This window comes from Podarcis muralis, chromosome 12, assembly GCF_964188315.1.
Source record: "Podarcis muralis chromosome 12, rPodMur119.hap1.1, whole genome shotgun sequence".
Lineage (NCBI taxonomy): Eukaryota > Metazoa > Chordata > Lepidosauria > Squamata > Lacertidae > Podarcis > Podarcis muralis.
In genome coordinates, this window is record NC_135666.1 from 38,570,565 (window position 1) to 38,598,098 (window position 27,534).

The following is a 27,534-nucleotide window of genomic DNA, read 5'->3' on the forward strand; positions in this document are numbered from 1 at the left end:
CTCCTCAGGTGGCAAAACAGGATGGGCCGCCCCGGGCCTTCACTAACCTGTAATCTCAGGTAATGATGCTTCTTACAAAAATGGGGGTCTTACAAGCAAGTCCTTAGTCTGTGAAAAACTGAAAGAGTTTGCTGTTAATCACCTAGGAAAATCACCTAATAAACATCTTCCTTTGGATACAAACAGATGTATGTGGTTGGTGCATGTAGATCAAAGGAAAGCTCGGACAAAATTTCACATTAATTTCATATGCATTTGTTTCAGCGCAACAAATTTTCATAGAGCAGATTTATCCATTTGCCGGAGAGGAAGTGAACACTCCTATATATTTGTGTTTTTCAAAGCACTCTGCATAAAACATAAAACACAGGGTTTGAAAAAAAAGTGGAGGGTGGTTTCTGAGGGGACATATGTCTTTTGTTTTAAGCTAGAGCAGTGTTTCCCAACCTTTTTTGGGCAAAGGCACACTTGTTTCATGAAAAAAATCTTGAGGCACACCACCATTACAGCCCCGTGACGTCAGCGCGCAGCGTCACGCCGGGAGGGACGCACGAAAGTGTAAGATTCAATTTTTTCCCCTCCCCCTTGCCTTCCTTCTGTGCCAACCGCCAAAAAGCCAAGAATCGCGGGACCGCCGGCGGAGGGGGGGAGGGCGAGCGGAGGCAGCGGCGAGCCCCGTTCCTCCCCATCCGCCCCATTCCGTGCAAGGAGCGCGAACAGGTGTGAGAAGGGGGTCAAACCTGCGGGTCGGTGCCGGGGAACCTCCAAGCTTTGGGGGTGGGGGGGAGGAGGCAACAAAGCGAGGCAGGAAGGAGAGCGCGGCTTGGCGAAGTACTCGGCGGCGAAGGCCAGCAGGTCCGGCGGCCGGTGCCGCAGCACCTCCACCGTGTAGCCCTGCAGCAGCTCAGTCAGACCCGGCGGGATCTCGATGCTAATCTTGTAGCCGAGGCGCGCGGGAGACTCAACGGACGGGCCCGGGGGAGAGAGAGAGAGAGAGAGAGACAGAGAGAGAGCGGGAGTCCCTGCTCGCCGTCGCCACCGCTACAACTACTGTGGCGGTTGGTCGTGGTCGCCGCCGCCGCCGCCGCCCACCTCTATCTATCTCTCCCCCTCAGCTTTCTACGCGGGCCTTGAGCCGGAGGTGGGGGGTGGCCGCCGCCGCTTTCTCCGCCTCCACGTCCTGCCTCCTCCTCCTCGAGCCCTCCGTCAGCCCTGTTTGAACCGCCGCGCTCGCGCCGCCGCTCTCTGACACGCGAGAAAGAGAAAGGAACGGAGCGGCGGGGTAGTCGGGGGAAGGAGGGGTCGGAATGGAAGCGCGAGGCGAGCTGCGCATGCCCAGCAGGAAGCGGCGGAGAACGCCACAGAGAGAGAGAGAGAGAGAGAAGCAAGGGAGGGCGGGGAGTGGGCGGGAACACGCTTCATGCGTCACAATAACGGACAAGAGGCGCTCGAGGGATAGATTAGGACCTAATTTGACTTTTACAAAAAAAAAAAAATCTTTCGAATTTTCCCCACGGCACACCAGGCAACATCTCGCGGCACACTAGTGTGCCGCGGAACAGTGGTTGGGAAACACTGAGCTAGAGGTAGTCGTGCTGTTGTATTTTTTCAATCTTCTTTGAAACTGTGGCACACAAAAACCATTAAAAAAACCACAACCTGATTCTGAGAAAAGAGAGTTAGTGAGAGGGACTCTCACAAGGCACTTAAAAAAAAAATCATCATAGGCCTGTGGATCATGTGATATCCTATGTCTGTTTGTAATAGGAGGTTATTCATTGTAGAGCATTGCAAATTTAAATTCAGCAATTAGTTTAGCCTTTGATTTAGCAGGTAACCTTAAAATTCACTCACCTTGTGCTACTTTGCTTGCCTGCCGGGGTGGCGGCGGAGAGGATCATGGGAATATGTGTTTTTCGTTCCAGAGAATGCCACAACGAGCTTTTCATTCTGGCAGCTCTGCCTGAAGTTGCTTATACAATACTTTTAGAGGTCAGCGGTTGGTGGCTCAGAACATAACTGCTATTTATGTCTGGTTCTATGATTTCTGGGAAATGTCTCTGAGAAACTATCGCCCTCCACATTTGGTCATAATCCCAAAGGGACTGGATGTTATATGCTCTCAACATGAACACCAGCGTTAACTTTGGTATGCATGGTTTGAAAGGAGTACATAGCAAGACTGCTGATTTGTGGCTCATCTTGAAGGAAACTTCATCACACAGTATCCAAAGTGATACGTTGCTTTTGGAACATAGGAAGCTGCCCCATACCCAGTCAGACTTCCCAGACTTGGGTCTCCAGATCGTTTTGGACTACAACTCCCATCATCCCTGACGACTGGTCCTGATAACTAGGGATGATGGGATTTGTAGTCCAAAAACAGCTGGAGTCCCAAGTTTGGGAAATTGCTCTCAGGTCTAGATTTGACTGTGAGCTACCAGTTCATGATTCCTAAGAAAGAGTGAGAAAGTGAAAAAGAAAAAGAATCTCGGCTGAAGAAATGTACATTTTAAATTGAACTGGAATTGAAGCAGCCTGCTGCTTTAAAGGCACGTGTAACAGTCAGATAGCAAAAACCTCTGGGGGTATTATACTGCTTGGGAAAGAGGAATGAGAATTAGCTTTTGATCTATAAAATAGTTGGGGGACGGGGGTTGGCAAATTGCTCTGGTGCCTTTTAGTCTCGGGGGGGGGGGGGTATTACGAAACGTGGTTTGATCACACAGGCCTTGAAACAATTAGGATGACACATTTAACTACATTCCAGATTTTTATTACTAATGAAATCATAACATGTTTTAGAATGAGGTTTTAAACAGCACCTAAGTGTCTCTGCGATGTAAATTTTATTTTGTTTCCATAAAAATCTTGGAATTCCCCCCCCCCTTGTATCCTAATGAAGAGATGTGGGTTTCCAAGCTGGGTTGGGGTGTGTGTGTGTGTGTGTGTGTGTGTGTGTGTGTGTTTTCCATCAGTGTTGAGTCATGTTTGGGATCCAAGGATTCTGATGACGATCACAATACTTCTGCCTCTGCTCACTTCTGGTTAAGGTCGCTGCCTCTTATCTCCCTAATAAGCCTGTAGTTTGTGGGTGTTTGCCAGAAATGACCGTGATGATTTCTCACATTGCACTTTTACGCAGTTAATGGCTGCATTCCAATGCACAATCTACCTGGAATTAAGTCCCACTGAGCTCAATGGACTTATTTCCAAGTAGACATGCATAGGATTCTGCATCAAACAGCCATGTGAAAACAGCAGTTCTCACATAATTAATAAGATGTACAAATGCACCATTTTTGTCACACTCCAGGAACCATTTCCTCCTTGTTACACTGGAATCCTTCCCAAACTTGTCCTTGTAAGAAGTGGTATGACTTACTTGACCATGCATTCTTTTTTCTCATTATTTCCCAAACTAGTTAGAAGCCTTTTGTTTATCCCTGTTCTCCTCATATAGAACAGTATTGCCCAGAAAATGTGAATTAATCTGTGTGGATCTTCAGATGTAGTGTAGTTTAATTTAAGGTTACCAGATTTTTTTCAATGAATCCGGGGACACTTTTCAACTTCAGTAGGAATGATAGGATGTTGTCAGGGGGCTGATTTGTAAATCTGGGGACTGTCCCCGGGAAACAGGGACATCTGGCAACCTTAGTTTAATTAGCACAGAGAGAACACTACCTGGATGAAAAGTGGGATTGGTTTGCATTGTCTTTAGACTATCTAGACAAGTGACTTGTAAGTAAAGACCTTTTCACTTGAATTTGAATGCCTGCTATCAGATAAAAAGCTGTGACAGCAAGCTATGAAGGTATCTACACCAGTGTGGTGTAGTGGTTAAGAGTGGTAGACTCGTAATCTGGTGAACCGGGTTCGCTTCCCCGCTCCTCCACTTGCAGCTGCTGGGTGACCTTGGGCCAGTCACACTTCTCTGAAGTCTCTCAGCCCCACTCACCTCACAGAGTGTTTGTTGTGGGGGAGGAAGGGAAAGGAGAATGTTAGCCACTTTGAGACTCCTTCGGGTAGTGATAAAGCGGGATATCAAATCCAAACTCCTCCTCCTCCTCTTCTTCTTCTTCTTCTTCTTCTTCTTCTTCTTCTTCTTCTTCTTCCTACCCTATAACCACCCTGACAGTGAATACAAAAAATGGATTTAAAATAAACAAATTCACATCAATTGATCCTATGTCTGAAATATCTACCTACTGATCCTGAATTTATCACAAATTACAGAGTTCAACAGAGAGAACCCACATATTATGTTGGGAGAATTTGTAACTAAACAATTTTAATTTACTAAGCTTGTGGTCTTATTCTATGCTAGGGGAAGAGGCGACTATTTTGGAATTCATTTGAAAGGGCATATTTTAAAGGTCTAACAGCTTTATTTCCATGTTTTATGCTGCTGCATATTTTGTGGTTTTAAATCTCTGCTGGGGTTCTCTCACCAAAAAGTGTTGGCTTCATACTTGGATCCTGGGAGTTCTCCCGAGGGAATTCTCCTTTTATATCTATTTTTCTTTGGACCAACACAAAGGAAAAACAAAATGGGGGGAAAGACAGTCAACTGATATTAGGGAAAGAAAGGATGACAAGGCAGGATTACTCCTCCGGAGTGTCTATTACCCACTGTTTAGAGCAGGGGTCATCAAACTTTTCCAGCAGGGGGCCGGTCCACTGTCCCTCAGACCTTGTGGGGGGCCGGACTATATTTTTTTTTTGGGCGGGGGGGAATGATAGAATTCCTATGCCGCACAAATAACCCAGAGATGCATTTTAAATAAAAGGACACTTCTACTCATGTAAAAACACGCTGATTCAATATATGAAAATAACAACAAGAGATGTGGAAAAACAATAAAAAAAGGACTGGATTGTACTGTGAACATCATAAGGTTAGATTTGTGGACATTAAAACAGCAGTAAGAAGCAAGAAGTTGATTGGATCCCCTTCGGAACTTGAAATATGGGTACCCCCAACAAAAATTTAAAATTCGGCTGTGTAATTTGGAATTTATGTAATTTGGTTTGATTTGATGTGATTGGTCGGTGAATAAAAAATTATTCTTAAAAAACCACGCTGATTCCTGGACTGTCCACGGGCTGGATTTAGAAGGCGATTGGGCCAGATCCGGCCCCCGGCCTTAGTTTGCCTACCCATGGTTTAGACCAAGATATTTTGGGTAGCTACTCACAGAATTAGCAGTCTTACTTATACAGAAAACTGGTTTCAAAGGCACTACTCTGTGATTCAGAATTACTTACAAGAACGAGATTCTTATCTATTCTTTTCTTTGGTGAAACTATGACTGCTTAAAGTGCCATGATACCCCATTTATGTGTGTTCAGTCATAGGTTTGGTCCTTGTTGCCCATGGTTTGTTTATGGTGCAACAAAGGTCTTTCATATGGAATCTGCGCACCATTCAGGGTGCTAACTCATAATTCTCTCTGTTGGTCCCACTCACTTGATCATGTTATTCACCACCACCCCCTGCAGTGAAGGATTGCAACATTCCTGAGAAGCTCCTACGCTGCTGGGCATGCATGTGAAGGTCACTGTACTCATCTGCCAAAAAGAATAGCTGTATTAGTCTGTAACAGGGGGGAAATAAAGCCCAGCCAACACAAATCAGTGCTCTAAGGGTGCTCTGATGTACATACCAAGCTCCCACTCGTGAACTTTCTGATTCATTCCAATGAAAGGGGCAGCTCCAAACACACAAATAACCTAGCATAGGAAGTTACATCCCCAATTAAAATGAATGATGACCACCTTATATCGATAGGCACTCTGTTTTTGATGCTCTCTTGCAGATAAGGATATGCTTTATGAGAGCAACAGTGTGGTCTTGCCCTTTAAAAACTAGCTGGTTTATTATGAAAAGTGTGTGTGTGTGTGTGTGTGTGTGTGTGTGTGTGTGTGTGTGTGTGTTTTAAGCAACAGATTACAAAGACATGTCCCTTCAGTTTCAGCAGTCAGGGAAGTAGGAAAAAAGGAGAGACGAGGGCAACTATATACTTCCTTTTATTTAGATTTCTCCTTAATAACAATTATTCGAACTTCAGCTGGAAATTTGCTGTCAAGTGTGTCTAGTTGATGGATGTTGTAGATATGCTCTAAATATAGGTGCATTCTATCTTGGGCATCCGTTTTTTAAAAACACTTCAGACATTTGTTTCAAGCTCAAAAACGGCCTCAGCTGTCACGTAAGAGGCATGTTAAACTTAGCAGCAAATATACTTCGTATTAGCAGGCCTGTGGCTGGATCCACAACCCAGCTGAGCTGCGGTTCTTGGATTAAACTGGAATTCTAAACATGCTGACTTCAAAATAAGTTCCACTGAAATCAGTGGAGATGCATCTCGTGTCAATTGGTCCACCTGAGCAAAGTAGATTCCTGCGCAGAAATAGACATCCATACACATAACTGATGTGGATGTGGGGGCACATGTGCAATGGAATGTTGATCTGCACCCCATTGAACTCGCCAGGATACTTCTTTTGATGTGGCTTTGGGTACCCATTCACTGGCCTTGGCCCAGTATACCTGAAGGAGCATCTCTAACCCCATCATTCAGCCCGGACACTGAGGTCCAGCACCAAGGGCCTTCTGGCGGTTCCCTCACTGCGAGAAGTGAGGTTACAGGAAACCAGGCTGAGGGCCTTCTTGATATTGGCACCCGCCCTCCCATCAGATGTCAAGGAAATGAACAACTATCTGACTTTTAGAAGACATCTGAAGGCAGCCCTGTTTAGGGAAGTTTTTAATGTTTGACGTTTTATTGTGCTTTTAGTATTCTGTTGGGAGCTGCCCAGAGTGGCTGGGGAAACCCAGCCAGATGGGCGGGGTACAAATAATATATTATGATTATGATTATCATCATATGGGAACACCAGTTCTTATACAAAATTAAAGATAGATCCAGACAAATAGGTTTGCCGTTGTGGTGCCAGCTATTTAATTTTAGCTGGATTGTGGAAAATTCAGTTTGAAATCATATTGAGAGTTTCAAGTTATTATCGTGATAAAAGAACCAGTTAATTTCTCTTATGTTTTTATTTATGAAGCCTGGTTTTCTAAAGTTACTAAGACCCTGTATACATGAACGTACAACACATATGTAGCAAGAATTCCACTGTTCCTTCATGCAATTCAGCCCATTAAAGAACCACATTTATTATATGCCTATCTATAGACACCCTTTGTAGGAACCCTGACAAATAACACAATATGATTGACAAAGGAACCTAGGTGAATGAATGGAATTTCAGGTATAATATGTGTAGCAAATGCCAGCCTACCCCTGTTATCAGAGTCACACGGCTGAATTCTCCCTCCTTTATTGGCTACATGTTTTAACAATGCTACAAAAGAGGTTGCAGTTTTTTCTCATTTCTGGAAATTTGTCCCTAAGATGACACTGTTAATAAGTATTCTAAAAAGATGTCCGGGATTGTTGGCATAATCTGTAGTTCCGAACACCGTATCTGATGTATTATATAATGATGTTCCTTATGTAATAGGATTTTCATCAATAATACAAATGCCATTGAATTACTATAAAATTGACCTCTCGTGGCTTGGGTTCACTGCCACTAAAAATAATACCAATTACATAGCAAGATGTATCTATGCCAGGAATTCAAAGAGGTGCTTAGCACTTAAAAAAAAAGTTTGTAATATAAGACAGTATAATGTCATATCATTCTGACTGTAGGGCTTCTAGAAAATATATACAATGACTGAAAATGATAGAAGTATTTCAAACAAAAGGGGTTTTTTTCTGTCCACGTCATCCATTTAACTCGGCTCCTCTGGAGTATACAACTTACAGATGTACATAATATGGTTATCCTCTTAGATGTAAACAACAGACGCATCTATCTCTTTATTCAGTGCTAGCTTGATGTTGTGAGACAGTTGGGGAGGTTGGGTTTTCAGCCATCAAACAGCACAGTCTGTTCTAAAACACTTACCGTCTGATTAAAGGCTGATCCATAAGTGCAGGAACAGAAGATTGTTTAGGGCTTGCTGTTCTGATTGCTGAGCTGCCAAAGGAGTTGATACACTAATGGCATGATGATGATGATTCACAGAATAGCACCAAAACATCAGGCCCTGGGGAGACCCATATCTGTGTGTTGTGTTTGAAACTCCCTGCTTAATAGCAGTCTTTATCAGCTGGGAAATATGATTTATTTTGCAACAGGGCTCAGAAATTATTTAAAGGGGAGAGAAGAGAGAGCTGGGAAAGAACACTGCGATCTACCTGAAAGAATAAATAGATTCAGCTTTGCATGCGTGTCTGAAAAGCCAGTCTTGACAATTTACTGAACTTGCAGAATGTTACAAGTAAATAACACTCGATAGAAAATTGCACCACCAGATCTGATTGTGGTTGTCCATGTGTGTCTGCAAGTTTTCAAATCAGGCCGTGATCATTCACATGCTCTAAGTCGTTGTATGTTTGTTTTTTGCTTTTATGTTTGTAAAGCAAGGGTTTCTCTCAAAGGGTTTTGAGCAGACTTCCTCAACCTCAGCCCTCCAAATGTTTTTGGCCTACAACTCCCATGCTAGCAGGACCAGTGGTCAGGGATGTTGGGAATTGTAGTCTCAAAACATCTGGAGGGCCAAGGTTGAGGAAGCCTGGATTTAAAGATTAGGGATAAGCAGTAGAGTGACTGTGAAGTGACCCAAAGGCTGCAATGTTATACCGTGTCAGCAGATAAAACACAAATAAAGAAATAAAGGCAATGGACATAAAAAAAATTAACAGTATTGTGACCTCCATTCCTAAATGTCTGGTGGAATGTTTGGACCTATTTCCAAAAAGAAGCAAGGAGAAAAGACAAGTAAGCTTTTTAAAGGAGTGCATTCCAAAGTTTTGGAACCACTATGGAGAAGGCCCTGATCCTGAGAGGTGAGGATCTTCTCATCTTCTAGAGTAGAATCTGATGGTGGGCAGCACAGACAGCTCTTAAAAACCTGGGAAGAAATCATATGGGAGAAGTTGCTCCTTGAGATATTTGGGGCCTACCAAGGTCACCAAATTTCAGGTGGTTGGAAAAGCCAAAATGGACAAAACAACAGGAGCAGGGAAGCCCTCTGCAATAGGTGAGACCTCTGGAAAGAACTGTCTGCCCCTCCCCCAGCATCCATCTGGGCAAGGAGGAAGGGGCCGGGGCCGCAGAGATCCCTGCCAAAAGCGGGGCTTGCTGCAGGCACTGAATTTAAATTCGGTGCCAATTGAAAGCTCCACTTTTGGCAGGGAGAAGTTCTACCTGGGGGCTCCAGAGTGGAGCTGCTCCCAGTGGGCCTGGCACTGGATGCCAATTTTAAAAGGCAGCAGATGTAAAAAGCCCGCTTGCAGATGAACAATTGGAATTGTTTTCTCCATTGTTGCGTTCAAGCTGTGACTCTACCACCCCCACACCTGATACCATATGATTACTTTCACTTGCTTTCCACCGTAGAAGCTGTGTTGGTCTTTTATACCAAAGGGGGGGGGGGAGAGAGATTCTCTGTAGACCCATTTGAGAGCAGCCACATTACTCAATGCCAATGGGGCTTATTCTGAGCAGAACTGCATAGGATTGGTAACTCTAATGTGAGGAAACCGTGGATAAAACGGAAATCTTGATTCGGATTAGTTAATGTGGAACAGCTTGAGGCCTCAAATAGATTATCCCAACCGAAATGTGGCCCTCATAATTTTTTTAAAAAAAGCTATATTAACTGACAGTGACCTCATTTTTCATGTGCTGATCATTTTGTAGCCAAAATGGTATCATGAGAGGGAAGAATCAGGTTTGGGAGCACAAAGGTTTGCAGTACAGTAGTACCTCGGGTTAAGTACTTAATTCATTCTGGAGGTCCGTTCTTAACCTGAAACTGTTCTTAACCTGAAGCACCACTTTAGCTAATGGGGCCTCCTGCTGCCGCTGCGCCGCCGGAGCACAATTTCTGTTCTCATCCTGAAGCAAAGTTCTTAACCCGAGGTACTATTTCTGGGTTAGCGGAGTCTGTAACCTGAAGCGTCTGTAACCTGAAGCGTAAGTAACCCGAGGTACCACTGTACAGTCGTACCTGGATCCCAAACGCCTTGGTACTCAGACATTTTTCCTCCCGAATGCTGCAAACTCGGAAGTGTGTGTTCCGGTTTGCGAACGTTCTTTGGAACCTGAACGTCTGACTGGGCTTTCACGGCTTCTGGTTGGTTGCAGGAGCTTCCTGCAGCCAATCAGAAGCTGCGCCTTGGTTTCCGAACATTTTGGACTTCCGGAACGCATTCCGTTCGACTTCCAAGGTACAACTGTAGTACAGTTTTTTAAGGAAGAACGCCAAAATTAGCCCAGTGAGGGCTAAGCATGCCCAATGGCCAATCTCTTTTGGGGTGAGCAGAATGGAATGGAATGGAATGGAATGGAATGGAATGGAATGGAATGGAATGGAATGACACATCCTGGGAAACAGAAGCACTCCACACATTTTGTTGCCTATGGGTCCCCATTGCATATAACATGACTGCTGTAACAACCATATGAAGGAGAAAAACAGGAAAATTGCTGTCCTACTTGTACTGTATTGGACTAGGTGAGTCCTTAATGCATCAGTGAATCTGTTACTCTCGGTATTTTCTAGGTAAATCAAATTATAGACGGGATCCGTAGCTAGCCCCTTACACCGAAGTAATCCGCAGGCATACTGAAATAATTTAATTACTTCGCTTATTCTAAAGCCAGTGTGCACTAAAAAAAAACCCCACGTTATTAATTTAATGCATTGCAAAGAGCCGCCGCTAATCCTTGAAGTGCTACCAGATTTTCACTTATACAGGATATGAAAAAGAGGAGGTTTTTTAGCCCTGCAAGATTAAACAATCACTAGGGTTTAAAGGCTTAATCTGCCGGTGTTTGTATTGGAATAGCACACAAGTCCCCAGCTCTGAGTGCAAGTGGAGGCAGCGCCGGGAGTCGTTTATGAAAGGAGGGGGGGGGATGCTCCCAAGTAGAAGCGATCTCTCCTTTGAAATGTGTTGTAGTGTGAATCTGTGAAGCTGCCCCGGCTGCCTGTACTTCTTTCTACTGCTGCTGCCGGAGGCGAGGAGGAGGAGGAGGGGAGTCGCTTCACTGCATGAATCCAGGCTATTGTTTCAGGCACACGTCTGCTTTAAAGAGAAGTATCACAAAGCAGACCCGTTACTCATTCAGATGCACAAGCTCCTTCCATCACACAAGACAGCCCATTCAAGTCACATGCCAGAGGTCTCGGCAGAATGGGCTGCTGCAGCTGCTTCGAATCTGCTGTCCAACATTAGAAGCAGTTGGACAAACCTGACAGCAGTCAGCCTCCCGGCCTCTGAGGAAGGAGGAGGAGGAGGAGAAGAAGAAGACAGGGAGAATCTCTGGGATCCCAGCTGCACCATGTTTGCAGAGGAGTTGTGGCTTGAAAATGAGAAAGCCTGCGCCGCCGTGGTTCACAAATCTAAACGAGGAAGGAACCGCCAGGAGCTGCTGGCAGTGGCTTTGGGGGTGAAAATGGGAGTCAAGGGAGCGCTCTTGTGGCAACCTCTCAAACTCTTTGCCTATTCACAGATCACCTCTTTGGTCCGAAGAGCGGCGTTAACGCAAAACGACAACCATTTCAACTATGAAAAAGCACACAATTTTAAGGTAAGAACATCTTATGTATGTTTTTTTACTCGTGTTTTTGCTTATATTGTCAGTACGCTCTCTGTGTGTGTCTTTTTATCTATATTTCTCTCTTGGAAAGGTAATATTGATTGGTTTTAAGCAGTACTAAAGAACCGTTAAGAGAATAAAACTTGGGATACAACCAAGGGGCTTCCTGGGAAGGAGGGAAGGAAGGAAGGAAGGAAGGAAGGAAGGAAGGAAGGAAGGAAGGAAGGAACAAAGAAAGACAGACAGACAGGCTGAATACTCAAAACGAGCTCACTGGACCTTGCTGGAATAAAAATGTGGGTTGTGTTCCTGACAAAACTAACTTAAATCTCATTGAAAACAATGGGGGTGGCAAAACAAAGTGTATGTACATGTAACTCAGGCTGCAATCCTATACGCATTTTCCTGAGAACTCAGTGGGTCTTTTCTGACATGTATAGGAACCACACCATTAAGTCTTATAAGAAAAGAGCTGGATCTGTTAAAAGTAAACATGGGTAGAACGAGACTCAGGACAGCAGTCTTTATGCTTTTAAACCAGCTCACTGGATTCACAATTCCTCTGTGGCAGTTCTCATCAAGCTCTCTCTGAAATGGATAAAAATGTGTTTGCCCTATCTTAAATTTTGCCCGTGAAGCCCGTTCTTAACGTTAATCATCCATGTCAACCGCAAAGTCGACTACAGCAGCCCCAGCACCTAACCAGAATGGTGTGATGGCATTGTCTAATCTCTTTTGTTGGGTCAATGTGCCAAGGAAGCATTCTTGGAGTGAAGCGTCAACAGCTGAAGTTCTACAGTATAGGTTTATATCTAGAGAGTCTTTCCATCCCTCAGACAGTGTTTGAGAGAGTATACGTACATAGAAGAGGTGACTCATCTTTAGAAACTTGGCTTCCCGGCATCTTGTTCAATGTCTTTTTTTTTTGTGGGAAGAGCTGCATTTGTTCCAGGCTGAGACACACTCCTGCTATCACAGTTCAAAATCTCCAAACTCCTGTTTGATGTTTACTGGGAATGGAGAACAATGATTTTTATTCATAAGGCCTTGGGCACATGTTCTGTTTTCCTCTGGTGCTTGCTTTGCTGGGAAGTTTAGGTTGTCTTTTACCACTATCTATAAACAAGCCCATCTCTAGCAGTTGCTAGGGGGAATTCACAAAAGAGAATCAAGGATCTATTCCCAGGTGGGGGAGGGTTGAAACTACAGTCTTCCTTGAGGGACAGATGGCACAGCTCTTGCAAACTAGAGCACAGATATCTGATGAGTGCATATGTCATACATGCTGGAAATAGTACTTTTCAAATGTATTAACTAGTCTGTCACCTCCCAGTGCAAAAAAAGGGAAAAGGAATTATTGTATGTATGCTTTGTACACTTACACTGTTTTTAAACTCCTATAATGTGGGTTTCTCTTTTCATGCACTATATAAAAACACTTAGAAATAAGATCTAGGTTATCTTAGAAATATCCCCCCAAATATATTTCTGGACCATTCCAAAGGGGGAAAGGGGATTCTTCTTTGTTGTTTAAAGCATCTTTAATGCTCGCAGATTCCCCATAATCATCATTTTAGATGAAAAATGGTTTCACTTTAGCCAGAAAAATATTTTCTCATGACTCGGGGCATATTTTCCACGTTGACCTATACATTCTTTCTTTCCTCTTCAAAATTCCCCTTGTTTGGTCTTTGATTTAAAACTGGATGTGTGCCCAGAACCTTTTATTTGCTCACTCTAGCTGTTCTGCATGCCCTCTTGCTTCCTGTTTGAAAAGGGCTATAATTTAACTTGGTAAATCATATGATTCTCTTTTCAAAACTTTAAATGCAGGACTTGAAACTGGGTTTTTTTTTTAAAAAAAATATCTCAGTGTGGGTTTTAAGAAGTACTTTGAAAATGTCAACCGGCCAACAAAAAAGGTGTAATGCTTTAGAAAAATACCTTATTTGTTATTTATTTATTACCATGATTTATAGCCAACCTTTTAAGAGGAGTGCATGCAGGACAGTTCACAGTTAATAAAACAACATAATCACAAGTATAATTAAACAGAAATCTTTAAAAAGAAATCAGTAGCAGCTTAAAATGAGAGTGAATGTTTAATTAAAGGTATGCCAAAATCAAAGTGTCAGTGGACAGTGATGGATTGTGGCTTCCCAGGAAGAGTCTTCCACAGGCTGGGCACTCCAAGAGAGAAGGCCCTCTGTCACCAGCCCTCCCATTGGACCATGGATAACAAAGGCGACACAGGCAAGAACTTCTGTAGTGGACTAAGAGTTCTTGAGCATATTCATATGGAAGGAGACAATTCTGTAGATACCCAGGTGCCCAGGACATTGAGGGCTTTAAAGCTCAATGCCAACACTTCCAAGTTGAGCCTCGAAACAAATTGGTAATATGTTCACTTAGTAAAGGATTGGAGTAATATGCCCTTGTCTTCTGGCTCCAGCCAAACCCCTGGTGGCTGCATTTGGGGCCATTTAGAGATTCCAACCTGTCTACAGGGACAGCCCTACCCAGAATACCTTGCACAGAGGCTTACCTAGGGTCCCTTGCACCCTTGGCAAGGAGCTATATTGGTTCCCCCTCCACCCACCCACACACAAAAAACTTTATGCCACAGTGCAAGAAGGACAGAAAGCTTCTCTTGTGTTTGATCTTGCTGTGACAGCAGTGTTTTATCGCCCCATACGTATACATCATACACTCCATAGTCCGATACAGTGATTTTTGCGCGCGCACACACACACATCCTGAGCCTGTGTGCCCGGTAGGGACCAGTTTTGTCACCTCTGACTTTGCAGTAGTTTAAGGCAGTGTTTCCCAACCTTGTGCCTCCAGATGTTTTTGGCCTACAACTCCCATCATCCCTGACTAGCAAGACCAGTGGCAAGGGATGATGGGAATTGTAGGCCAAAAACAGCTGGAGGCACAAGGTTGGGAAACACTGGTTTAAGGTGCTAATGACTGACACCAGGCCTGACCTCTAGATAAGGACAAGGCTGCCATTTTAACACCATGAATACCAAATCTATGGCCATTTCCCTTTGGTCAAAAGCTGTGGTTACAGCCATATAAATAGGTGCATTTGAAAACTATACCGATCACCAGCTCCTGTTAGATCAAGCCTATTTACTCTAGCCAGGGTGACACTACACACAAGGAAGAAACCTTCTGCCTATCTCTTCCCAGGTGAATGAATTAATGCATACACTAATGGGCCTCATACAGTTGGTTCCTTTTCCAATGCAGTGCATCTATGGAGCCATTTTCAGAATAGTCTTCCTATTGGCTCTTTGGGAATATGGCTCTATTAAGCCTCCATGCCTCATTTGCTGTTGAATACCATTGGCAGGATTGTAGCTGTTTTGAAAGAACTCTTGAGTAATCTGTATGTAGTTCTTCAGATAGCACGCCTGTCATGATGGGATTCGGAGCTCATGTTTGTGTAAATATCACAATAAGTTAAAATAGTTTTCATGCTTTATCTTAATTTAGCAATGGCAGAGATAAAAATAGACCTAAAAACTAGCTCTCCCGTGACACTACAAAAGTTGATTTAAGTAGCATGTTATGCCACAGAACGTTCTCATAACACCAGAACTCATGGACATTCTATGAAGCTAAATATTAAAATATTCAAAACAGATAAAAGATAGTACTTCTTCATGCAGCTCATAATTTAAACTATGGAACTCCCTCCGGAGGCAGTGATGGCCACCAAGCTGGATGACTTTAAAAGGTGATTAGACAATATCAGTGGCTACTAGTCAGAAGCAATGTGGTTCTGAATACCAGTTAATAGAAACCACAGGAGAGGAGATTGCTGTTCTGCTTCGGTCCTACTTACGGGTTTCTCACGGGCATCTGGTTGGCCACTGTGAAGACAGGAAGTTGAACTAAATAATAAATAAAATTATAACTAAAATGAACCATTGGTCTGATCCAGCAGGCTCTTCTTATGCTCTTATCCTGGCCACTTGTTATAGAACAGTTTAGGATAATATTCTATAGGACTGAATGCATGTAAGAAGAGCGTGTTAATGGCATAGAAGTTCATCAGAATTTTTGGCGTATGCTGTCGTCAATGAATCACAATAAAAAGTATTCACTTGCATTAAAACCATCCTTTAAAACCATGCCATTAAAAACTTCCTTTTGATTGGGTTGAAACTTGCTCTGAGTTCATTTTCTGACACTAACAGATTCTACAAAATCAAGCTGTCAAACCAAAGCTTTTTAAAATGCTGTGCAATCATTTGTTTGCAAATTTAGTCCGAATCTAGAACATAAAATCAAGTCCATCTTATGCAAGTTTATATTTACTCTGATCCCACAGAAGGGAAAACAGAATCATAGATGAACATGAGAGGGATGTAGTAAAAGAAGTTGTTGGACTTGCATTCCTTGAGCAAAATAATCACTCTTTTAATTATTAGGCTATGAATGAACCAGGAATGAACAATAGACTCATCATACTGTTAATGTTGTTTTAGATGAGTTAATAAATTGTTCTAGAGAAAGAGTGCTGTCCTGTGAAAATTGGAACATGGATTCTAATTAATTAATGGAAACTTTGCTTTCAGTGGACAAAATATCAGGCTCTCAAGGTTACAGAACTCAACACAAGCTTTCATTTGACCTTTTTCGTTTTCACACAAAAGAACTAAAGACTCAGAAAGATGCAAGAAAATCTACTACCAAGCTAAGGGTCACCACATGTTATGCAATGATAATTGTTTATTTTGTTAATGTGGTAATTGCTTTACTGTGCAACATGAGTTACTGAAGTTCCTGGTTTGAAATGTATAGCACTAAACAATGCTCACAAACAGCAGATGAAATAGCAAAGCTGTGTCTGGACTGGAGAGAAGACTAAATACCGGTAATCTGGCCCAAGGTGACTGTAGACCTGGGGTTGTCAACCTGGTCCCTACCGCCCACTAGTGGGCGTTTCAGTATTCTAGGTGGGCAGTAGGGGGTTCTATGGCACAAGCCGAATCCTCCTTCCATCGAGCACTGGTGGGCGGTAAGGAAATTTTACCATCAAGAAAGATGCATTAGTGGGCGGTAGGTACAAAAAGGTTGACTACCCCTGCTGTAGACAGATTGAATGAGTGGTTCTTTCAAAGCATGTCATATCTTTCTTGAAAATATCCATGATGCTAAGATACCACATCTCTCTCTTTGCTCATAGATGCACCAATATTAGTTCATCTGTCAACTGTGATTAAAATGGCTTTGTCACATACAGCTATATCACAGACAGTGCCTGGAGAACTTCAAAAAATATTAATTATTGCAAGCATCGCAATTGTATGCTAGCTGTTTTATCATTACACATAGAGAAGGCTTTTGGTTGACTGGAGGAGCTTTCTCCCTTTACTTCCTTCTGCACTTAAAAACCAACAATTTTAGCTAACTTTCTGATTTGACAAGGAACTTGCTAGGTGCTTTCTTCTTCCCTGGCTCTCCATTCTGTCCACTGAACCTTTTGTAAAAGGGACACAGAAGGCTGCCTTATGCTGAATCAGACCATTGGTCTAGCTGACAAAGTATTATTGACGCTGGCAGTGGCTTTCCAATATTTCAGACATTCCTGTTTCTTCCTGGAGATGCTAGGGATTGAATGTGAGATCTTTTGCATAAAAAGCATGTGCTTATTGCTTGTTTGTTTTACAAATTTTCAGTCTATGAGAACTGAATCCACACTTCACATTGTAGGCATCAAATGAATAAGAACTTTGCTTTCCTGGTAATACAAAGGAGAGAAGGAATAATTGTCACACACAAAAACCCTGGTCACCTGCCCCCAGCCTTTCTCTAAGCCAGGGGTTGTCAACCTGGTCCCTACCGCCCACTAGTGGGCGTTTCAGGGTTCTAGGTGGGCAGTAGGGGGTTCTATGGCACAAGCTGAATCCTCCTTCCATCGAGCACTGGTGGGCAGTAAGGAAATTTTACCATCAAGAAAGATGCATTATTGGGCAGTAGGTATAAAAAGGTTGACTACCCCTGCTCTAAGCCAGGCATAGGCAAACTCCAGACCTCCAGATGTTTTGGAACTACAACTCCCATCATCCATGGCTAACAGGACCAGTGGTCAGGGATGATGGGAACTGTAGTCTCAAAACATCTGCAGGGCCAGAGTTTGCCTATTCCTGCTCTAAGCCACGCAATCATGTATCTCCTGCTAGTTCTATTCAAATGCACAAGGGTAGTTAGGATCTCTGCCTGGAAAATGCGGCATACCTGAATGTGGGTTTTATTGATCAGAAAGAACCAGGGGGCATGAAAGGGTACTTAAAAGCTGGGTTGCCCTTGCAGTTTTGTCCCCTCGCACCATCTCCAGACTAGATCTTCCCAGGTCTAATAGTTAATTGGGCATCCACAGTTTCCCCCTTTTCTGGGGCTGAAAGCGACCTTAGAAAAAGGGGTGGTGGCAGAAACTATTAGACAGGGAAGCACCGCAAAGCTTGTGTGCAGCAGTGGCGCCAAGAAGGGAGGGGGAGACTCTTATGAGCACCCCCGCTTTTCTAAAATAATCAGCTGCAGTTAGCTAAATAATCTCCAGCAAAATTACTATTCTGTGTGATGTCACAAGCAGACCTAAAATATCCCTGTCACTTGCGTAGAGCAGCTTAAGGAGATTAGGAAACTACTGTTTTAATAATGAACTCAAATGCATTTAACTTTGATAAACATTTTGGTTAGTACTTTCACTGACCTCATCTGCACATAACCCTAAGCCAATTCGTGGCTTAGCATGAACGTGCAAATGTGAAGGCTCCTAATGAGAAGGTTGAAACTGCTTTGCTCCTGCTCCAGTCGTTCTGCTGAGCCATGGTTTGACTTAGTGTGCCTTCCAAACCCAAGGCCCTGGTTTAGCTCTCCAAGACAAACCATGCAGCCAAGATTCACCTCATAGTTTTTCCAGCTTGTGGTTTGCCTGGTAGATCTAAACCACAAGCCTGGGTTTGGAAGACACACTAAGCCAAACCACTGCTTAGCTCAACACAGCACATCAGCAGAATGACAGAAAGGGGAGCGAAGCATGTGTGATCTCTCTGGGAGCCCGCAAGTTTGCTCATTCATGGTTTGACTTAGCATTACGCATGAAATGGGTCATTGTGAAGCTGGACAAAAAAAAAAATCCCACTCTTCCCATATCCTTCTCTCATCTTGGACCCATATCTGTAGATTCAATGGGTCAATCAAACAGCATATTTAACTCCACTAAATTTTGGATAACAATCCCAATGTCTTTTTAGCGGACGGTGCAAAAATTGAACAAACATAGCTTTCATCTTTGCAAAAAATGAGTAGCGTTTCCCTCTTTTCTCCCTAACTATCCAAGTATATTTTCATCAGCTACACACATGATTGGAAGGGCTTGGAACGTCTTAGTAGCACACCACATTTCCAACACTTGCCAAACTTCAAACTAATTATACATTACATTTCTCTGAAAAATGTCAAAATATGCAACTACAATGCTGGTATCACCTTTGATCCCTACCTCTGATACGCCTACATGCTTCAGACTTCCAGATCATGATAAGACTCATGTGTAAAGGCCACGCAGGCTGAACCAACTCTGGATCATCCAGAAGAAACTTGGAGAAACTGGTCTTAAAATTTTGTATATCATGACCATGTTTCAGATTTCAAAAGATTTCTGTGTTCATTTGCTTCATTAATGCAGGATTTGAGACTAGTATTTTCTGTAAAATAGTCTTTTCATCTATCTTATGCTGTTCATTGTCATGGCTTGTATGGAGATTGGTAGCAAAATGGCACATACTGTATTTTTCTTTCAATAGGGATCTGTTTAGATTTTGGTGGTCTCCATAAAACAAGTTTACTTATTTAACTTGGAGAGGAGAAGGAGACAAAAATAGTTTGCCTGTGCCTGTAGTTGACTCAAACATGCAAAAGTCTGTAATTGCCTACAGCGTCTACACAAACATCTCGTTATTCCTTTTGAGTCAATGATCCCTTTTGTTTAGTGAAGGTTCATGCAACAGTTACATTCTAATTATGATCCATTATGACTAATTAAATATTGAAAATTAGATGAAACTTACATAAATTATCAAGTGCTGTCCTGCAACAACACAGAAGGGTGGCACCAATAGAGCAGAACCATGAGAAAAATCAAAATGGTCCAAACCAATATTTATGGAGGAATCTCAATGCATTTAGTGTTCACATGCCAAGGAAGCAAATCTGTCTTTGCACAAATATTACTTTCCTGAGATGGAACTGAAGGTTTGAAATGTGTCATGATCCTTTCATACATTGGTTACACCCTTTTTAGATTTTGTCCAAACATTGTCCTCAATAAGATGCCAGAAAGCCCTCCTGGAAGTCAAGCAGGAAGAATGTACGCTGTTAGGAAGCAGGAAGAAATTACCAGATTCTTATTCTAATGTGTGATGAACGGATGCAGAGTTTTCAGACCCTTGCCCTTTTGTTTTGTCTTTAATGGGCTGCTTCAAAAGGTCCTCTACAATTCAGCGAATTGTTTCTTTTACTAAAAGAGTTTTCAGTCCAATCTGCAGCCTGGTACCACAATCTGAAACACACAGTGCTGCCACCCAGAGAGCCTGGGCTCAGAGGCATCCCTTATTTTTTCCCCTGAGAAATAAGTCTTTGGTATGCATGGAAGAGAATGCCAGTATCTGGGCTTCCCAGAAAGGTGGAAAACCTCTGCCCATATGGTCCAGATCACAACCATTTCAAGCAAGTAAGAGATAGATTTCTACATGTTGCAGCCACCACATGAAATACACTGTTTTCCATTCTACCATCTTTGAACTCTACAACAGTATATTTCATACTGTTCACGGGGAAAACTACACCAAATGCTGCACTACGTTAAAAGACAGACAGACAGACAGACAGACAGACAGACAGACAGAGAGCAAACTGCACCAGAACCTTTCTACCTGATGGCCTAGTCCACTTGCCATTTATTTTCAACTAGTTTTTCTTTTCTTTTTGAAAGCTTTGATAGTTTTTAAAATGCATCCCCATCACAGTCTGAACTAGTGCTGTCATCCTCACCACCTCATTCTGCTGACCCCCACTGCTCCATGTGAAGGCTGTTTACTAACAGCAAACCCCACAGATCATGCAATTTTTCACAAAACCATCACAAACACCTTTTAAAAGAGTAGATCTGATGCATGCGAGCATAATGGCTGTTTGGCTATTTATTTTTTTATACCTCTTAATGTATTAAAAGATATATCTCTCTAAGCTGTGCACAAGAAACGAAAGCAGCAACAGACAACTTAAAAATACAGTGGTACCTCGGTTTTTGAACGTCTCAGAAGTCGAACGTTTCAGTTTTCGAACGCCAAAAACCCGGAAGTAAATGCTTCCATTTTCGAATGCGCCTCAGAAGTCAAACAGCTTCTGCTGAGTTTTTTCAATTTTTCTCGCTTAAATTTGCAGACCGCCATTTGCGCCTCGGTTTTCGAACGTTTTGGAACTCGAACGGGCTTCCGGAATGGATTACGTTCGAAAACCGTGGTACCACTGTATTACAAAACACAAGTTACATATAGGTCCACAGTTATATATACAGACACAGTTACATTAATACAAAGTTTCTAATATATAAACATGAATATCAATTCATTTTCCTTCTGACACACCCTCTCTCTCAGTCTCCAGATTCTCACCCAGGGTCCAAACAAACTCTAGCTTACCCACAAAAATCTCACAATGTGAGGAGCACCTGGAAAGAGTGGACATCACTCTAGTCTCTCACTTTTGACTTGCTTTTTATGGGCAGGCCCAAGGTGGATAGCCTTCCTTAGGCTGCCTTCATGTGTTCCATTCAGCTACACTCAGTTCTAGAAGCAGCGGATTTGTTGAGTTTCCCAGGTGGTTCAAAGAACGCAAAAAGGGGGCCCTCTCCACTCGCAGCTCTTCCTTCACCCTCTGTCATCTCCTCCTCCTCCTCCATCTTCTTCCATACACCATGTAGTAACAGCAACCATAAAGGTAAAGGGTAAAGGGACCCCTGACCATTAGGTTCAGTCGTGACCGACTCTGGGGTTGCGGCGCTCATCTCACTTTATTGGCCAAGGGAGCCGGCGTACAGCTTCTGGGTCATGTGGCCCGCATGACTAAGCCCTTTCTGGCGAACCAGAGCAGCGCACAGAAACGCCGTTTACCTTTTGCTGGAGCGGTACCTATTTATCTACTTGCACTTTGATGTGCTTTCGAACTGCTGGGTTGACAGGAGCAGGGATCAAGCAACGGGAGCTCACCCCGTCGCGGGTATTCGAACCACCGACCTTCTGATCGGCAAGTCCTAGGCTCTGTGGTTTAACCCACAGCGCCACCCGTGTCCAACAGCAACCATACACAGACATTTAAAATGTCATCTACAAAGTGGCTGTAACATGCCAGCCAGTCGCACTAGAATTACTTTCACCTTATGTTTTTAGTATGAGGCTTCAAACAGGTGGCCATATGAAACTGCCTTGTTCTGAGTTCAGCGTATTGTCTGCTGCACTGGTGTGCCTCTCCAGGGTCTCGGACAAAGGATGCTTTCCTACCTGTCCTGCCAATGCCAGGGATGAAACCTGGGACCTTTCGCATGCAAAGCACGTGCTTTAGTACTGACACTTTCACGTTGCACTTCACTAGCATATGACAGGCATAGTCTTTGTTTCTAACAAGCTTTGATGGTATTAAGGAATTAGCTTTCAAATTGCAATATTGGGAACTAAAAGCACAAAAAAGCATACCCCCAAATTTGGAATAACTAGGCATCAGGTCACTAAAGAAAATGCACCAAATCCCAAAGTTGGTAAGGTTCCAAGGAAATTCATATTGCACGAGGCACGTCCAACAGGTAGATCGTGATCTACTGGTAGATCACTGGACGTCTCTGGTAGATCACTGGTAGATCACTGGCTCCCCCCCCCCCCCAAAAAAAAGAGCCCAAGAACTCTGGCTCCCCTAAAAAAAGCTCAGCAACTTTGATCTGAACCCCTAAAAAACGGGGGTAGATCACTGCCAGTTTTTAACTCTGCGTAGATCACAGTCTCCTTGGGAGTTGGCCACCCCTGGCATATGAGAAACAATAAACCCATTAAAAGAGTTTACATAGATTGATTTCAATGCCCTATAGTGTGATTAGGTTTTGTTTGTTTTGCCTTGCGAAATGAAGAGGACCCTGAGACCAACGGCAGCTTTCTTTTCCCCGGGCTTCTTATTACCCTCAGTATTTGGGATGCAGCTGTCAGTGAGGAAGACTTGTTCTTTTAACTGAGTCGTTTGTTGCTTGTCTCTTTCTTCTGCTTGTTCCATCTGTCAGGCCATCTGCCTCCCAATGACTCTGGACTGCTTTCCATTCTGTATTACAGGTCCACACGTTCCGAGGTCCACATTGGTGTGAATACTGTGCCAACTTCATGTGGGGACTCATTGCTCAGGGAGTCAGGTGCTCAGGTAATCTTGAAAATCTTATTGACCAGGCCCTTAACCCCTGAAAAACAAAACTGTAAATCTCTTTCAAGGGAAGATGCAGAGTGACAATGCCCTCCTAAATTAGACAAAGCATTCTACAGTTTAATCCTCTTCTAAAGCAATACACACACACACACACACACACACACACACACACAATAATAATAATAATAATAATAATAATAATAATAATAATAATAGTAACTGGTTTAAAGTGGATGTCTCCATTTCACTCAGTGAAGTCAACAACTGGTGTTTCTATTTTTTTTCTTTAATGAAGTTCAAAACTGGGAAAGAGTGGAACTTTTGCTATGGGAGATCCTGGCTAAAATTTGAATTCCAAGCTTAAAATATATGAGTAACTATTGAGCCTTTTGGGGGATTATAATGGACCTGATAATCCGGCAACTAAACTGCTCAACTGGACTGGACTGGACTGGACACCTTTTCTAACCTCATGGACCTATGGTTAATGGGCACTAGTCATATTGCTATTATTGGTTGGTGGCATTTAATATATGTTAGATACCAGTTGCCAACGGGGTTGTTAACTGTCCAAAAGAATTTAACAGTGCACGTTCTGAGCCTTTAACAGAGATTTGATATAAAGAAATAGGTAATCATAGCTTTCATGTGATGAAGTCAAAAAAAATATTGCCTGCTGATTCATGGGTTAGGCACCTCTGGTCCTGCAGATATTGTGGGGATTGCAACTCCTGTCCCTCCTGACTAATGGACATATTGTCGGGGGTTGATGAAGCTTGATAGACAGCCACGGCTGAATTAGCTGGTGTAGTTCTATGAATGTGCGACCCAGAAAATAGGCGCAGTTGCAATTTAACATGGCAGAGGGTAAGGTGAGTTAGGTGGGGAAGATCTGTTATGCCCCAGAGCTCTTGGATTTGTGGTGGGGGCATCATACTGCCATTTTATATTATGGTGCCTAAAGCTGGTTTCTTTTCTCGGTCAACCATACACAATATAATTATATGACTTAAATGACCGTTCTTGGTAATTTCTTGTCAGTTGTCATACTTAAGCAGGTATGGGTTCTTGCCAACAACACTGTAACTTGACTCCCAACTCCCATCAGCCCCAGCCAGCATGTCCAATCATTTTAGCCCCTATAAAGAGCTACACACAGGTCTCTGTGGCTGAGATGTCCATGCTAAACACAGGAGACCTGTGTGACTTCAGGGTCACTGCCAATCCCTTTAAGCTCACAGACTCCCTTTGCAGAAGTAACACAAGAGGTCAAGTTGACATATAACTAATTATTCTTATAAGAACTGTACGTTTAAACATAATATGTCTGGCTGGATTTGTTTTCATTCTCTTTAAGTATTTAACCTGTGGAAAAAAGTATGTTTATTTAGTCCAAAGCTTAACGTTCTGCTTCATTAGGTTACCAATATTTAACTCTAAGCAGACAAACAAGTTTTTAACTACACAGGAAATGTTTAGCAAGAACTAAAAAAAAAACCTAAAGGGAGTATCTTAAGTACAGCTGGCTGGGTTTGTTTAGATTTCACTGAACAATACTGTATTATGCATTTAGTTTCTGTCTGAACGAGCCCAATAAACCAAACAGATTTAGTTAAAGGCACAGAGGTCCTTTACCTGTGGGTATCAAATATTACGTGGGATGCGGGTGGCGCTGTGGGTTAAAGCCTCAGCGCCTAGGACTTGCCGATCGAAAGGTCGGCGGTTCAAATCCCCGCGGCGGGGTGCGCTCCCGTCGCTCGGTCCCAGCGCCTGCCAACCTAGCAGTTCGAAAGCACCCTCGGGTGCAAGTAGATAAATAGGGACCGCTTACTAGCGGGAAGGTAAACAGCGTTTCCGTGTGCGGCTCTGGCTCGCCAGAGCAGCTTCGTCATGCTGGCCACGTGACCCGGAAGTGTCTCCGGACAGCGCTGGCCCCCGGCCTCTTGAGTGAGATGGGCGCACAACCCTAGAGTCTGTCAAGACTGGCCCATACGGGCAGGGGTACCTTTACCTTTATCAAATATTACAAGGAAAGAAATTGTTCATGTTTAGCAGTGGAGTCAAGAATACTTTATGTTGATGGCTGAAAGGGACAGTGATGATTCTGAATCACACTGTGTACTTGTGAGAGTTAATTTTTATAAGAAGTGCAGAAGTCTAAGCCTGCCCAGAATCCCTAATCTCGGTGTTTGAAGCCCTGCTTAATGAATGAGGCAAGCTCTGGTTAGTCATCTGACTCTGCAGATGCATAGAGACACACTTTTATTATTACTTCACGTGTTCCAATGAAAGAGCAATAAATCCAGTTTTCTAGCAAATGAGTACAAAGGTTATCTAATAAACGACAAGCTTATATTTTAAACACGTATTCATTTTTTTACTGTTCTCAAGCTTCCCCAAACTAGCGCTTAGTACCAGCCAGATATTGCAGACTACATCGCCTGTCACTCCAGCATGGCCAATGGGTCAGGGATGATGGTCAGATGAGAGTACATCTGGAGGGCTCTGGCATGGGGTTAGCCCTTCCCTACCCAGATACAAGAGAAGGCTTATTTTCTCTTGGCTAGAATAGCTGGTTTCTTTGAAGCCCAATTGCACACAGGGAGATGGAGTTGGCAGCCTCCCTCTCCTAGAACATCACTCCACCTCTGTTGCAACTAGGCTTCCGTTAGGGGCCATGGGGCAGAAACTACACTTTGGCTGCAATCTAGGAGTAAGTCCCACTGGTATATGCGGGGGGTGCTGTGGCCTAAACCACTGAGCCTCTTGGGCTTGCCGATCAGAAGGTTGGCTGTTCAGAAGGTTGGTGAGCTCCCGTTGCTCTGTCCCAGCTCCTGCCAACCTAGCAGTTCAAAAGCACGCCAGTGCAAGTAGATAAATAGGTACCACTGTGACAGGAAGGTAAATGGCGTTTCCATGCGCTGTGGCTTCCGTCACAGTGTCCCGTTGCACCAGAAGCGGTTTAGTCATGCTGGCCACATGACCCGGAAAGCTGTCTGTGGGCAAAGGCCGGCTCCCTCAGCCTGAAAGCGAGATGAGAGCCGCAACCCCATAGTAACCTTTGACTGGACTTAACCATCCAGGGGTCCTTTACCTTTTTTATCTACGTCCCACTGAACTCAGTGGAGCTCGCTTCTGAAGAGACACATATAAAATTTTACTAGAAATGTAATGTTTACCACATGGATGGGCCTGGATTTCTTGAAGAGCTCCTGTATCCATTACAGTCTTCATTACAGTCTTGGTCCTTAAAATTTGTTTTAATTTGTTGGAAGCAGCCCAGAGTGGCTGGGACAACCTAGTCAGATGAACAGCATACACATAATTTATTGTTGTTCTTATTACAGTTACCTGTCTTTGTTTCAGTTAGCACTGAAATGATCTGAACATCTTGTCAACCCGTTTCAAATATATTCGAACCACAGGCACTTGGAAGCATTTCCCACATTCTCCACATGGTGGCCAAAATTTTTTGTTTCAGCCTTAACAGTTGCTCATATGTGCTTCATGTACCTGCTACATTACTAGAGAATTAGAGTAAGATTCAAATGTTATATTACATAGGACTGCCATACGTCTGGGATTCATTCATTGGAAATAGTGTCCAGGCAGAATTCTCAAAAATTGGTTAAAATTTCTGGGGAAACCCAGCCATATGGCAGCCCATATCAGAAGCTCAACAACTTTTCTGTCCGGATGTTCACTTTTTGAAATATGGCAACCCTATACTCAAATAATTTCATTCCTTTGCATATTTTTGCCTGCCATCCTTTATTATATTTAAAAATTGAACTATTGCCCTGTAATTTACTGTGTGCGGTGACTTCCTTAAATGTAAGAGTAATTGAGAGCCAAGATGTTCACATGTAGAATGTTTTCATTCTTTCTGAGAGTAAAATAGAAAAAAACTCAAAGTAACACTAATACTTTCTTTACAGACTGTGGATTGAACGTACACAAACAGTGTTCAAAATACGTCCCCAATGACTGCCAACCAGACCTCAAGAGAATCAAACGAGTCTACTGCTGTGACCTCACCACACTAGTGAAGGCCCACAATTCACAGAGACCCATGGTAGTGGACATATGTATTCGAGAAATCGAAGCAAGAGGTATTTCCGTGTTGATGAAATAGGATTTCCTTCACTGGGTTACTGAAACGCTAATATAATATCACTGGCTGACAAACGTAAACAGATATTATGTTACAGAAAACTAAGTAATTTTTAAATATAAAGTAATTTTAAATTACTTTATATTTAAAAGTTTCTTTATATTCCTTTGTGGGGAAAAGTTTTATGAACAAATTGTTTAAAGCATTTACTTTGAAGAACAACTTAACCTCATTTGGTTGAGGAAGCGAAT

The 27,534-nt window shown here is 43.0% G+C and overlaps 1 protein-coding gene across 2 annotated transcripts in view; it reads left to right on the top strand.

Moving 5' to 3' along the window:
• CHN2 (chimerin 2) overlaps window positions 1–27,534 on the top strand; it is a 150,027-nt gene that overhangs the window by 111,981 nt on the left and 10,512 nt on the right. For both annotated transcript variants that reach the window (XM_028749670.2, XM_077937046.1), the window contains 3 exons: window positions 11,605–11,682; window positions 23,082–23,166; window positions 27,108–27,281. In XM_028749670.2, coding sequence (XP_028605503.2) covers window positions 11,605–11,682; window positions 23,082–23,166; window positions 27,108–27,281 — 337 coding nt within the window. The remainder of the gene's footprint in view (window positions 1–11,604; window positions 11,683–23,081; window positions 23,167–27,107; window positions 27,282–27,534) is intronic.